The sequence below is a fragment of the Callionymus lyra genome, chromosome 8 (genome assembly GCF_982586985.1).
Source record: "Callionymus lyra chromosome 8, fCalLyr1.hap1.1, whole genome shotgun sequence".
Lineage (NCBI taxonomy): Eukaryota > Metazoa > Chordata > Actinopteri > Syngnathiformes > Callionymidae > Callionymus > Callionymus lyra.
The window spans coordinates 12,761,204-12,776,577 of record NC_141825.1 but is presented as its reverse complement, the minus strand read 5'-3'; the positions used below and the strand labels follow the sequence as shown (position 1 = coordinate 12,776,577).

Sequence of the window (15,374 nt, the reverse complement as noted above, 5' to 3'; positions counted from 1 at the left end):
ATATGTTTTATTTTTATTTAGCTGCGATTATGAATGTCTACGTGACGTTTGTCAACAGTATTCGCGATCCTGCAGAGGTGACGTCACACACGCTAATAAACTGATCGTGCAGGAATGTAGAGCTGTCACACCACAGGAATAAAATGAGATATTGTGCTTGTTTGTTTAAAAGCGCCATGGAATACAATTGTAGATGTGTGCTTGTATAAAGACCGAGTTAGGATTTGTAGTAAAAAGTTTTCAAACTGCCGCACACGCAACTTCCGCCAAACCTCCGGATGTTGACGCCAGACTTGTAACTCGTCCCAGAACATGCGTTTTTGTTGCCCACGTTTGTGCAGTAACTTGACGGAACCAGGTGCGCGTCACTCGTCTATTGAGGTAAGATATAATTATTGCTTTGAGACTCAGAAATAAGGTTTCATTGCGTGTAATGTAACTTTCTGTGGTGCGTTAACACGAGAGCTAGTTCGCTAAAACTTAGCTTTTTAAATTATAATGTAACTCACACGTATTTTGTTTGTTATTTTGAAAGGACGAAAATATATTTATATTACAATAAAAAGTTTGCTATATTGGTAGGTCATGGTAGGCGATTTATTTTATTACTATTCAAGATATTGATTTCATTTATCACTTCCGCATATTAATACAGATAACATATTTATCGTATTTAATTATATAAGTATACATTTATTTTAACCCTTTTGGATGAGGGAGTTGATCTGTTTTAGTTTTCTTTAAATGAAAGTATATAAAATAATAATAAAAAGTATTTTAAATTCCAGCATGAAGAGGTAAACCAGATGGAAACACCATAAAACAATGGATGAAGGAAACATGGAGAGCTTATCTCTGAATGATCAAGTATACTTGCTTGTATTTATTGATTTATTATATTTAAAAGGGAGCACTAGTATGTTTTCGTTTTGTTTTTGCATGGAAGTGACCTGCAGGAACTACCCAGAACTCCAGACCTGCTTGACATGAAACCTTTCTTTCAGTGGTTCCTGCCAAATGATTTCAAATGTGAAGGAAGTGAGTAAGTAATATTTGTAAGCATAGTGAATACAAACTTGTAAACCTACAGCACATCCCATCATGGAAATAATCTAAAATGCAATTCTATGTTCTTTTCTAGGTGAGATGGAGTGCTGCATATCAGGTGCTGGACTAACCATCGGAGGTGGAAGGGGTCAACACGTGTCAAAAGCAGGTGAGGTGGTTACATCATACACACTTTGGTCATTAAAATAGTCACGTTTGGTAATAATGATAAATACATTTCTGTGGCAGGACACACTGACATGCTGACGCTTATGGTCAAGGTTTTCTGGCTTCTGTTGTTGGAAACACTTGGTCGTGCCCGTCAAGGTGGTAGGTACACTAGACTGAAGAGTATTTTTCAATAGATTTTACACTTCAAATGATTGGAATCATACGACTTCATTAATCCAATGTTTTCCAGGTTCTGTTGACTTTCGGACAAAGAGGATTCGACGTTGTTATGGCAGTAAGGAGACGGCAGGAAGTGAAAGATTCTTGAGAAAGAGATGAACCACCTCTGGAAGTCTCTGTCAAGTCGTTGTGATTCCCTGAAAGAGTTGTCTCGCATGGCAGCGTCACAGCAAGGTAAGAGTTTATTTAGCAAGTGAAGAACAGAACTAGTACAAGTACAGCTGATCATTCTTATTGTCTTATTCTTTTAAGATGCACCATGGGCTTGACTGGTGAGGCTTTGAAGGATCTTCAGAGCATTTGAGGAGCAGCAGCAAGTCAGCATGACGTCACTCGAACCATGACTCGGACCAGAACCTACTACACACAAGTCTTCGCTGAGGATGAGACCATCAACGTCGTGCAGATTCACTCTGATGGTTACTCGTGACATTTGTGACGATCTGTGAACAATTGTTTGATATGAAACCTGTAATAAAGCACAATTTGATATCATTTTGAATAATGCTCCCATAGTATTCATCATCAGTGCAGGTAATGTGTTGTGAAAATGACTTAGCCATGATTGGTGATTTAAAAGTTGTAAAAAGGTCTTTATTTCGAACATGTTACATAAGAAAGTAAACTTAAGACAAACAAACAAAACCAATGATATTAGTCAAACAATAATTATAGTCAAAACAGTAATATTTACCCAACATGTCAAAAAAGTAAGAAGGATGAAGCATAATCTTGTCTATACCTAACCCTTCACTACTCAATTATTAACCATCAACACCCAAAGTACATCAAAAAAATACAAACATAAACAAACAAACATTCAGCAAAACGCAGTGGAGATATTTAAGATAAACCACTGCTTTCTTGAAATCACCACACTTGCAATAACTTTCATAATTTTGTCATTCCATGTGATCTGGGTAAGCGGTAAAAATTGATTTAATTTATCAGTGATCATCATTGTTTAAAATAGCAACTGAAGAGCTATTTGTAAATTACACTCAAACTATGAAATAAAAGACAGCACGTCTAAAAGCTTTGTGAGACCCACAGTACATGTTTGAACTTTAAAATATACATATTTATGTTATTGATAGGTGACTCAAGACTGCTGTTATACTATCATAAAACTACACACACCAACAACAACAAATATTGAACGACTAACAGGGTTCATGAAATTATTTATTTGTTTGTAGTGGCCTGTGCTACATCAAAGGGTTACTTCTCTAACTTCAAGAGGCATGAAGGCCGTTGTAAAGATATTTATATGACACATTCAGATGGTCTCCTACTATCCTGTGAGAAGTTTGGTGTCAATGAGTCCAAAAATGAGGGAGAGGTTGTCATTGTTCTGTCAAGATGGTCTCTGAGAGTAGCAGAATGACCAGACCTGATCTTCCAGGAATGGACTTAGGCAACTTTTTTTCTACTTGGACCTCAGAGCTGATATTTGGATATGTTATTCTAGACTCCATTCTGAGTTGAACTGTGGTGGTTTGATGTTGCTATGAACTTCACTTTGAAGCTCTATAAATCGACCATTGTTAATTTAAATGATCTGAAACTTTTAGAGGTTCTTCATGTTCCATTTGTACACATATATTTTCAAGGGCGTTTTTCTAGGTGCTTCCTGAAGCTACTTCCGTTTTGGGAGGAGTTATCATTATGGTTCCACCAGCATATGATTTTACAGGTGTCAGAGGTCACACAGACCAAGCTTCATATATCTGAGGGTCACATAGGTCAAATAAGAGCAAAAGAGCAACAGTCATGAAAAACACGTTTTTGGCCCCGGTTCATTCCCAGCGGCCCCTGGGGGTCTAAAAATGTGCATGATAGCTCACACTAGCCTCAATATCAAGCCCTGTTAATTATTGATTAGCTGTAAGCAGTACATGTTATTAATTACTAACGTATGATTATGTATCTAATAATGCAATACATGATATTGATTACTAACGTATGATTATATATGTAATTATTCCAATAGTAGTAAACTTTTAACTTTTGACACTGGATAAGCTATTAACTCCAATATAAATATTGTACATGAGCTGCGTTTTATCACCCTGCCATAATAAAAGATATGAACTGTTATCATAAAAACTTTATTTTTATTTTTTAAGCATTCATTGGTATCAATTATAGGCATCTCTGAAGTTACAACTGCATTGATCATGTTGGGATGAATACTATGGGAGCATTATTCAAAATGATATCAAATTGTGCTTTATTACAGGTTTCATATTAAATAATTGTTCACAGATCGTCACAAATGTCACGAGTAACCATTAGAGTGAATCTGCACGACGTTGATGGTCTCATCCTCAGCGAAGACTTGTGTGTAGTAGGTTCTGGTCCGAGTTATGGTTCGAGTGACGTCATGCTGACTTGCTGCTGCTCCTCAAATGCTCTGAAGATCCTTCAAAGCCTCACCAGTCAAGCCCATGTTGCATCTTAAAAGAATAAGACAATAAGAATGATCAGCTGTACTTGTACTAGTTCTGTTCTTCACTTGCTAAATAAACTCTTACCTTGCTGTGACGCTGCCATGCGAGACAACTCTTTCAGGGAATCACAACGACTTGACAGAGACTTCCAGAGGTGGTTCATCTCTTTCTCAAGAATCTTTCACTTCCTGCCGTCTCCTTACTGCCATAACAACGTCAAATCCTCTTTGTCCGAAAGTCAACAGAACCTGGAAAACATTGTATTAATGAAGTCGTATGATTCCGATCATTTGAAGTGTAAATCTATTGAAAAATACTCTTCAGTCTAGTGTACCTACCACCTTGACGGGCACGACCAAGTGTTTCCAACAACAGAAGCCAGAAAACCTTGGCCATAAGCGTCAGCATGTCAGTGCGTCCTGCCACAGAAATGTATTTATCATTATTACCAAACATGACTATTTTAATGACCAAAGTGTGTATGATGTAACCATCTCACCTGCTTTTGACACGTGTTGACCCCTTCCACCTCCGATGGTTAGTCCAGCACATGATATGCAGCACTCCATCTCACCTAGAAAAGAACATAGAATTGCATTTTAGATTATTTCCATGATGGGATGTGCTGTAGGTTTACAAGTTTGTATTCACTATGCTTACAAAAATTACTTACTCACTTACCTCACATTTGAAATCATTTGGCAGGAACCACTCAGAGAAAGGTTTCATGTCAAGCAGGTCTGGAGTTCTGGGCAGTTCTTGCAGGTCACTTCCATGCAAAAACAAAACGAAAACTAGTGCTCCCTTTTAAATATAATAAATCAATAAATACAAGCAAGTATACTTGATCATTCAGAGATAAGCTCTCCATGTTTCCTTCATCCATTGTTTTATGGTGTTTCCATCTGGTTTACATCTTCATGCTGGAATTTAAAATACTTTTCATTATTATTTTATATATATTCTTTCATTTAAAGAAAACTAAAACAGATCAAATCCCTCATCCAAAAGGGTTAAAATAAATGTATACTTATATAATTAAATACGATAAATATGTTATCTGTATTAATATGCGGAAGTGATAAATGAAATCAATATCTTGAATAGTAATAAAATAAATCGCCTACCAATATAGCAAACTTTTTATTGTAATATAAATATATTTTCGTCCTTTCAAAATAACAAACAAAATACGTGTGTGAGTTACATTATAATTTAAAAAGCTACGTTTTAGCGAACTAGCTCTCGTGTTAACGCACCACAGAAAGTTACATTACACGCAATGAAACCTTATTTCTGAGTCTCAAAGCAATAATTATATCTTACCTCAATAGACGAGTGACGCGCACCTGGTTCCGTCAAGTTACTTCACAAACGTGGGTAACAAAAACGCATGTTCTGGGACGAGTAACAACAAGTCTGGCGTCAACATCCGGAGGTTTGGCAGAAGTTGCGTGTGCTGCAGTTTGAAAACTTTTTACTACAAATCCTAACTCGGTCTTTATACAAGCACGCATCTACAATTGTATTCCATGGCGCTTTTAAACAAACAAGCACAATATCTCATTGTATTCCTGTGGTGTGACAGCTCTACATTCCTGCACGATCAGTTTATTAGCGTGTGTGACGTCACCTCTGAAGGATCGCAGTTACTGTTGACAAACGTCACGTAGACGCTCATAATCTTAGCTAAATAAAAAGAAAACATATGTCCTTAAACGCAATCTCAATGAAAGATTCTATTTTCATAGAAAAGCACACCGGATTATAAAGAGGATCAAGCAAAATGGGGTTTTGATGAACTTTACGCAAACAGATGGACATAACACAACCAGTTACACTTCTACCTTGAAAATGTTGCTGAGCTTTGGACAATCTCCCAATGGCAGAAAATATTTTAAAAGCAATTAAATGGTTACACAATAGTATTAGGTACATTGTTATTAAAACTGGATAATATTTCATGAAAGATCTAATATTTGGTTCTTCCTATCTCATCTTTCCATATCTCTAGCCAGAACTGACATAGTAATCCTTCTTGTCAAGCAGTCGCCTTGATTCGATACATACGTAACGGCATGAATCTGTAACTACCTACAGATGATTAACTATTCTCTATTATAAACATGATAAAAATTAGAGCAAATGTCATCTCACCTTTGGACAAATTTAAGTAACTAGTCATAAGGTACTTAGAAGCACCTATTAAGGTTATTTCAGATGAAATGTAAACAGTTTTTACAGTGTAGTTTTCAACTTTGTTCAGCTTCTAAGACACACCCTGACATTAAGTGTATCTGCTTCAATGGTCAAATCATTTATTTGAGCAGTGTATCACGCTTGCCTCTGGAACTTCATGGGAGATGGAAGATGTTGTATTTCTATAGTCAATTAAAAAAAAAGATCTTTGTGGAGTTATGCAATGACTCAATGCTTATTTAGACTCAAGCAAAATAACTGGGATAAGTAGGTCGTCCCAGTTACTTTGTTCAAAATAAATAGTTATTTCTGGTATTCATAGCCCTGCCATGATCTTGACAATTCACACCTTAACCAGATTTTTCTTCTAATTTTAATCTACTGTACGTCATCAGTTGTATATAATTTCAACATCAAAAAGAAAACCTAAATAATATTGAACCCACATAAAGTAGACGTTTTTTTGGATAGATATCTTGGACTGTGCGAGTACATATTAAGTTGGAACTTGGATGTTGAGTGAGGCATCCGACAAATGTAGATGCAGACTTATGATTGATGTCAAGAGACTGAGAGAAAAGAGAGAAAATGTGCCACCCAATCACTGCAGCTTCAACCCAATGTTTGGGACGAACATAGGCAATAACAAGACATACTAGAGAGGATAAAAGGTTAAGTTAATCAGGAAATCACTTGAAAATATGAGGGTAGTTCGCCCAAAATTCAAACTTCACTAACTTCCCACTGAACTTCATTTAGACTGTAAGGTCCATCATGTAGCCTCCACATATGAAATAGTTTTAAAAAAAATATTAAACAAGTATGTGGTTTTTAGCAGAAGCTCCCAGGCTTAAAACACATTTGTAGATTGCACAAGATATATGCTAAGAACAACCTTAAGATTAGATTAGATTGACTTTATATATTTTTTTGGAACAATTCCATGTCAAAGCTTCAACACAAGATGGCGTTACAGACGAGCACCGTGTGGTGTTTTTAAGTGCGTCCTTTTGGAAGAAGATAAAGAGAACAACAACTGAGCTCCAGTTGCCAAATTAGCATGGACATACATTTTTGCCCAAATATCTAAACATTAAACTGTAATTACTGCACACCAGTTGTCCACACCCAGCTAGGAGGCCTGAGAGGTGAACTGTAAAGGGAACAGAAATAAGGTTATTATTTTTTGAGTGTCCCCTTTGCGAAACCTACCTTAAACCAAAGAAGACTGTCTGCACCTCAGCCTGTGGAAGGATGGGAGGGAGTCAGAGATGCCACCAAACAGCCTTTAATATGTCCGTGAAGGTTCTCATTTATCCAGGTAGTGGACATCCAAGAGGTTCCGAAGCTTTTGAACTTCTTGGTTAACAGCCTTCAATGTAAGAAACAAAATGCTGCAACTTGAAAAAGGTTTCAATCTATAAACATTCCATTCAAACGTATGTCATATTATAACTGTATTATCTGTTTAAAGGTGGTTCATTGTCACGTACAAAATTAATCTTGACAATATATTTTTACAATCTTATGTTAGTCACAAAATTTAACACATTTCCCATTTGTTTAACCTTTGAACTTCTCGATGGTGTTGCTTTACACAAGCAGGTCAAGTGGCACACATGTGTGAACCTGCGTCAAGCCCCAACATGAACTCCGAACTCCATGCACAGGGAAAAACGACAGGTATGATACAGTCAAACCGGAAAGAGAACCCTCAACAAAATAAAACAGGAAATGACCTAAAAGAGAACAATAAAACAGGGGCATGCAACATGCTTTTTGAAGATTGGAGGCGGAATGACCTCTGTACAGCTCTGTAGGGTTACATAAGCAGGCACTTGTGTGAGACTCTGTAGAGGAAACTCTGCTATTCTTCTGTCCCAACATGAACTCCAAACAAACCTCGCTACTTCTGTCCTCTCTCCTTGTCCTCTGTGCCACTGCAGACCTCCAGGGTGAGTAGAAAGTGGATTTAATTATTTTTAACCTACAGTTTTCAATTTTGTTTTCCATCAAATAAGAAACATTCACCTGACTGTTAGTGTGTTGGATTCTCAAAGTGCGGGTATATTTGTTCAAAGTCGAGGGGCATGATAGAACTGGTTTGTCTACTGAAGTCCCTGTACACTCTTGTGTTCCAATCTTTTTAAAGTGGGCCAACCTATCAAAACATTAGAAATAATTTTGAATGCACAAATTATTTCTCACATCAACTGTTGAAGTAGGGTAGGGGGTAGGGGAAGGGTAATTTAAGTTATGCTTCTTTTTTTTTAGCATCACCTAAAAGTCAGAACATTTACAAAACCAATTATTTATATGCAGTGGCGGGCCATGCATTTCACACACAGGCCTTCAGTGGCGCACATTTGAATGAATCCACCTCTCAATAACTACCTTTAGGTTCTTTATATACAACAGGGATCTGAGCATGTACTGTTATAGGTCAATAAGACATTTATCATCAAATGAACATCAGTGCATTATAAGAAATTGAATCAAAATATCACTCCCACTAGTCTGTGTGGTTTCCATGGCAACGACACACAGGCTCTGCATCGCCAGTACCCACCTACCCCTCCAAAACAAACACACACACACAACGTGCTTCAGCGACAAACACACATACGCTAAAGCGACACACACACGCACCACTATTGATCTGATAAAGCGCAACATTATTAAGAAAAAAAGTCATTTACTCACATAGTTCATGTAGGAAATAAATAAATCCTTTTAAACTTGTGAAAGACTCGTCTCGGAGTTAGCATAACTTTCTTAACAACGTCCAGCTTTTCTTGAAAAGATGAGTCTCAGTGCTACCCAATCAGAGGACATGAACGTGTCACCTGTTCAACGTGTTCAGCGTCATAGAAGCTGTGACGCCTGTAGCTTCCTAAGCGCTGACGTTGTGTCTTTAACCTCGAATCTGATTGGTTAACACAATCCTTCGGCTGCCGTTGATTTCAATGGGCAAGGGCCAGCTCTGAAGCGACTGAAGGCCTCGGGTAACACATGCTCAAATATGATTTGATGAAAGCTCTCACGTGAAGGTAGAATCCTGGGAGCAGTGCCCACCTTGCGCAAGCAAGAGGAAAGATATAAAATGAAGAGAAAAGACTATGAGGAATCATTTAATACATATGTATGAAAAAAAAACAAAAAAAACTTTAAATGTATCTTCTCATTATGTGTAGGCCAGAAGAGAAGGCCTTGCTGCCCGCCACTGTTTATGATTCATAGCAGGATTTTACCCACAGAGTCAATTTCTGGATCAATTTAAACACAAAAGCTACGTTATGGCTAATGTAAACGGGCCGTTGACCGTTACTGTCAGGATGCGGAAGGAAACCCAGGAGCAGAAAGTGTAGCAGAAAGTGTCTGTTCGTCAAACTTGACAGATTTATTTAGGAGCAGGCAGAGGGATTGTCAAAGGCAGTCTAGGAATTACAGCAAACAGGAACAGTATCTGAAAAACAGGTCAGGGGCACAGGCAGGCAGAAAGACGAGAAAACGTACCGAGGTCAAAAAACGGAAAGGCAAAACAATCTAGAATCTGGAGTCTATGACGAGAGAAAACACACTAGACTAACATGGGACAGCGATGCTGTGTCTCAAATCTCATACTACTCTTAGTATGCTAGAAGTTAGTATGCATCAGTTTAGTGTACGTACTAACTAGTACGCAAATTCTCCACAGATAGTATGTCTCAAATCAAACACTGCTGCTACACACTAACCGGAGATCACATGACAGCTTCTTCTTCTACTTCTATTTAACGATGTTTCAACCAGCTGTTTGAACGCTATCGCCGACACCTGCTGGCAGCACGTATTGCAACTTTGGAAAAAGAAATAAAGAAAAAATATGAGAATTTAAATAATCACGAGGTATTTAAGCTGGTATCAGCAGCGAAGACGTGTCCTCCTACTGCTGCGGAAAATGCACCTGTAAGTATATGCATATATATGCATTTATATATGACGTAACTTCCGTTTAAAACGTCACTAAGATGGCGGCTGTTTAGTGTGTTTAGTGTCCATCGAACCATGCTCAGTTTTGTGGGCGTGTTAGTACGCCAATTTAGTGTGCATGGCGCACTAAATTTCGCATACTAAGAATTGAGACGTACCAAAGCACTAAAAATATTAACTTTTAGTACACTAGTATGCGATTTGAGACACAGCACGAGTGTGACGAACCGACAAAGACAGAGGGAGAGTGAGCAGAATAAGAAGGCTGCCAGCAATCAGTGGCAGCTGTGGAGCACGAGAACACAAGACAGGTGGAGACGATAACTAATTAGTAGGTTAGGGGACCAGAAACTGGTAGAGGAAACTCACAGACACAGAAGGGAGCAGGTTTCAAAATAAAACAGATAAACCAAGAACGACACACGAGACATAACAGTGACACCCTTTGTTCGGGTCACTTTTCACACACTGACACACCCTGATATAATCAAAGTTTGTAAATCTTTATTGGGTCTAGTGAAGGCAAAGTAATCAATGCTTCGCAATGAAGCTTGAGGGCGTACAAAAGACTTTGGTTCGCATATATTTTTTGGCACTTTAGATCTCGTAATATCATATAAGATGGAAACTCATGGCAGCTAATACATTTATTTTCTCTCAATCTATGGAATATTTTAAGATATAACTTTAAGGCAGGGGTCTAAAATGTTCGACCTGAGGGCCATTCACAGCCTGTGAAATGATATCACGCGGCCCTCTATTTGATTTGACTATGTACTATGTAAGATGGTGAAGAAAGAAATATCACATACATTTTTTTTATAACTTTGATTATATAGTTATATAGAAGGAAACTCGCGCAAAAAAACACGAAACATTAAACAGCATCTAATTTGGAATCAATATCGAATTTGGGGACAAGAAGTGTGGGACCCCTGTCTTCAGGCTTTCCTTATTTCATGGAATAAAAAGCTACGTTTGGTCTTGGAATAGAAATTATAAACAGCTGATCCATTGGTTTTGCATTAACGTATGCTGCTTGTACATCAAGGGTTGTTATAACAGGCTAGTGCCTAAATCAAACCACACCAGTTAGCTATTAAGTCTGAGCCTGACACTAAAAAGTCAAAATGGGTGGTTCCACTAGTTAGTTATTAATCAATCTTGTAATCTCTGAAATAATATATCATCTGAAAATACTAGATGTATGTCTTCAGCAGTCTTAAGGTCTTTTTGCTTTGTGAGCAACTTTCAAACAACCATAACCTCATCCTTGTATTATTATGAAAACAAAATATTTTTCAACACAAACTCAAATCTTTTTTTGTTTTTTTCGTATACTTTTTGTTTTCCCATGTTCATCTATTGCCTTGGTCGAAGAAGCTTTGGAGTTCTTCTTTCCACACTTAAAAAAGCTGATATTTTATGTTTTTGATAACAATACGTTCTTTGAAGTTGGAACAAAATATGTTAATGCAAAAAAAACGCTCGTAAGAAGCATCAAAATACTCAAAATAGCCCACTAGCCCCGCAAACATCCAGTGTTTTTTTTTTTTTATCATTCAGTGAGTTTCTTTTCTTATACATTATTATTATTATTATTACAAAGATTGTTTCAGTCATAATGAGTTTCAGAATTATTTGTATAATTAAATCCTATGTCAGCTAAAAAGTGACCTGTTTGATGGCAGACTTGGACATTATAATATATCCCTTTTCCCACCAGGACCAGTCGTCCACACCAAGCTAGGAGGCGTGAGAGGTCAACTGTTTAATGTCAAGGGAACAGAGAATAAGGTTCATGCCTTTATGAGTGTCCCCTTTGCAAAACCCCCCTTGGGCCGCGCACTGAGACTGTCTGCACCTCAGCCTGTGGAAGGATGGGAGGGAGTCAGAGATGCCACCAAACAGCCACCGATGTAAGAAATATTATCTTTTTGCTGTAGTGATGAACAAAACCATGTCAAATTGGTAAATATTGTTTTTTTTTTTTAAAAGGTGCATCCAAGATAGAGAATTGTCTGTGGAGTTGTTTGACTTGCTTGGACTTCAAATGGAAATCCAAGAAGTGTCAGAAGACTGTTTGTACCTGAACATCTACACACCTGCAACCAGACCTCATGATGCCAAACTCCCGGTAAGAAAGGTTCAACTTCACTTACCCTCTCGCCGGCACCACTTCTTCTTGTTGGTTTACTTTTCTTTTGTGCAGTGTAACATTAATCCAAAAAAGAAAATGACTAGCAATGGTTACCAATATCCTGTACTATAATGGCAAACATAAACATGTTTTGGAAAAGTCAGTCCTTCATGATACATTGGATATTTTTGTCCATAAAGTTACTGACTCAACCCCTTTTAATCCAAAGCCAAAAAAGTGTAAATAGTGTTAATGGGTCTGGTTAAGGTTTTACTATTCGACGAAACGTCTAAACAGTGAGCGAACGCATAACATTCAAAAGAAAAGTAAAAGCTCATTAACACGAATCAGGCAATGGCCCAATGTTTAGGAACCACTAGATTGAATACTCGCTGTGCGATATTTGACAGTCTTTTGTCTGGACAGGTTATGGTCTGGATCCACGGAGGAGCTTTTGTAATGGGAGCAGCTTCAATTTATGATGGGTCTGCCCTGGCAGCCTATGAGAATGTAGTTGTTGTGTCAATCCAATACCGCTTGGGACTTTTTGGCTTTCTCAGGTAAGTCATGTCGAGATGTTAATGAATCAATACTGGCTGACTGAGAAGATCTGCTTTAAAAAATGACTTGAGAAAGAAATGCTTTCTATATCTATGACCCAGCACTGGTGATGAGCACATGGCAGGAAACTGGGGCTTGTTAGACCAAGTCCAAGCCCTGAAGTGGGTCCAGGAACACATTCACAACTTTGGAGGAGCCTCTAATTCAGTCACCATATTTGGAGAGTCTGCTGGTGGAATGAGTGTTTCCTTATTGGTAAGTTTCATTGTTAGATGCAAACTGCCTGCTTAACCGGTTTGAATGTACTTCAGCTGTGATAATGATTTTTGGATTATTTAAAAATAACTAATAATATGTTTAGCACACATGAAAGACTTCTTGCTAAATAACAGTTATTTCATGTGTTCAATCGATCAGCTTCTCTCACCACTGACTGAAGGACTGTTCCACAAAGCTATTGCAGAGAGTGGAACTGCTGCCATGGATGTTCTTGTTTACGAAAATGCTATTGAGATGGCTCAGGTGATAATTTCTAATTATCCGTTAGAAATATTGTGATGAAGCTCTTGTGTGTGTTTCCAGATGATTGCAAACATGTCTGGATGTAGTGTTGACTCCACGGAGAAGATCACAGATTGTATGAAGAACCTGGATAAGGAAACAATTAACACGCTTGTCAAGGTATGAAGATGATGATTTAATTGGTGGAGAGTAATGTTCATGTTACCTCTCCGTCTCAAGGATAAGACATTGAGGTATGCTGTAAGCATCGATGGACACTTTTTGACAAAACCAGTGAAGCAGTTGTTCAAAAACCATGAACTTCACAAGGTACCGTTCATTACGGGAATAAACAGTGATGAAGGCGGTTATATGATGCCACATGTAAGTCATTACACACTTTGAATATATGTTATCATCATATATTTCAGTATTTATGTGTCATTATTAGCACTTTGCACCCCCAAACTGGACTGAAGGACTTGACCAGGAGCAAGTTTCAAACGCGATGTCAATGTTTCTCCCTGATGTAAGAACTGAACCGTTCTGATACTTCAATGCAACTCTGTGTTACTAGAAAAAGCACATTCATCATGAAACAATTTCTTTTACAAGGTCAGAATCAGGGACTGGGTGGCAGAGGAATATGGTGTGACTTATGAAGACCGTGTAGGAAACAGGAATGCCTTTACTCGATACATCGCAGATTTTATTTTCAACATTCCAGCCGTTGTTACAGCAAACGCTCACAGAGGTAATTCTGTGTGCAGGATGATCTAACTTGAATTATGTTTCGTTATGTGATACATGTGTCACTACAACCTCATTTCTGACAGACGCTGGTGCACCCATGTATCTTTATGAGTACCAGTACATTCCATCTTTAATAAGGTCAAGAAGACCAAGCTTTGTGGGAAGTGACCACGGAGATGAACTCTCATCAGTGTTTGGATACTGTTTCATAGAGTCTCTTGTCAAATTACCAGGTGAGTCCACTGTGATATATTGGTTTTATGTTATGCATTCGGTTTGTGTGGTAGTACTTTAGTTTTTCAAGATGTAAACTAATTGTTGGTTCCAGATGCCTGCATAGCAGAAGAGGAACAACTAGGTAGAACCGTGATGAGCTACTGGGCCAACTTTGCTCGCACAGGGTAAGATTCAAGTCAATGAAATTCAAAACATGAAACCCAAAAAATCATGAGGAACAGTAGCAATACAAACTCTTCATGTAGGTCTCCAAATGGAAAGGGTCTGGTTCACTGGCCAAAGTACGACAAAGAAGAAGCTTACCTGGCAATCAGCGAGGATCAGGTAGTTGATCACCACCTCAAGAACGAACACTTTGTCTTCCTGACTGAGACCCTTCCAAAGAAGATCCAACAACTATATCAAGAAAAACAAGATCGCAACGAGCTGTGATCACCTTTGTTCCCTCTAATACAGTTTGGTCTTCTGGTTTCTTTATTGACTATTTTCAATTTTACTTGAAGTTGTCACCAACTACTGACCTTTGTTAGATCAAACTTATTATACACTATACGTATATGCCATACTTATGATTATGCTAAAAGATAATAATAAATAAAGTATAAATTACTTGCTTGATCTAAGAGCTTAAACGTTTGACTACACATTCACAATCAACATTCCACTCCAGAATGATTCACACTGGTTCGAGGAAAGCTTGGATCAGAATTAGAGATACGACACCGGTTATTTAAAACATCCGTTTATCTACAAATCACATATTAAATCGTAGATCAAAGAACGAAGCAAGACACACCCAGGAAAGGGGGGCTAAAAGACGGAAACCCCCACCCGAGAACATTTGAATGATTAGATTATAAGAAAACAAATTAGGATGTCTCTCTGCGGGGGATTGGGACACAGGGAACTTTTTGGCCGGAAAGGGACGACCTCCAGTACCGGAAATTTTCCTTAAATATAGCGATGTTTCTACAGATCGGGGCCTTTTTTCCCGGGACTGTTGACCTGTACAGTCGCCGGGACAAAGTGTGTCCGGTCGCGATCGTAAAGCTTGTATTTTGTTTGACTTGGAGCGGCGAATAAACAAACCGTGACACACT

General features: G+C 38.1%; 1 protein-coding gene and 1 long non-coding RNA gene across 4 annotated transcripts; one reads left to right on the top strand and one right to left on the bottom strand.

The window, feature by feature from the left end:
• Positions 1 to 3,615: 3,615 nt before the first annotated feature.
• On the bottom strand, positions 3,616 to 5,463 carry LOC148073688 (uncharacterized). Of its 3 annotated transcripts, none has more exons than XR_015712089.1 (6): positions 5,238 to 5,463; positions 4,585 to 4,834; positions 4,411 to 4,485; positions 4,250 to 4,330; positions 3,996 to 4,159; positions 3,616 to 3,917 (listed from the first exon to the last, which is right to left on the bottom strand). It is a non-coding gene; the product is annotated as an uncharacterized LOC148073688 (long non-coding RNA). The 3 variants fall into 3 exon arrangements; XR_015712087.1 differs by having other exon boundaries at positions 4,593 to 4,834; XR_015712088.1 differs by having other exon boundaries at positions 4,593 to 4,680.
• A 2,468-nt stretch (positions 5,464 to 7,931) lies between these two features.
• On the top strand, positions 7,932 to 15,374 carry LOC148073687 (fatty acyl-CoA hydrolase precursor, medium chain-like). Its single transcript, XM_087797020.1, has 13 exons — positions 7,932 to 8,065; positions 11,809 to 12,001; positions 12,081 to 12,219; positions 12,649 to 12,782; positions 12,885 to 13,038; positions 13,201 to 13,305; positions 13,366 to 13,464; positions 13,525 to 13,668; positions 13,736 to 13,813; positions 13,900 to 14,038; positions 14,121 to 14,270; positions 14,366 to 14,438; positions 14,520 to 15,374. The coding sequence occupies exons 1-13, from the start codon at positions 7,996 to 7,998 to the stop codon at positions 14,704 to 14,706; spliced, it is 1,665 nt and encodes a 554-aa protein (XP_087653146.1). The 5' UTR covers positions 7,932 to 7,995; the 3' UTR covers positions 14,707 to 15,374.

Bases quoted from the DNA above. Each gene is read 5' to 3' on its own strand.
- LOC148073687 (XM_087797020.1), top strand. From the start codon at position 7,996: ATGAACTCCAAACAAACCTCGCTACTTCTGTCCTCTCTCCTTGTCCTC. The intron at 8,066-11,808 runs GTGAGTAGAAAG...TTTTCCCACCAG, and splicing joins TGCCACTGCAGACCTCCAGG to GACCAGTCGTCCACACCAAG. The intron at 14,439-14,519 runs GTAAGATTCAAG...CTCTTCATGTAG, and splicing joins GCCAACTTTGCTCGCACAGG to GTCTCCAAATGGAAAGGGTC.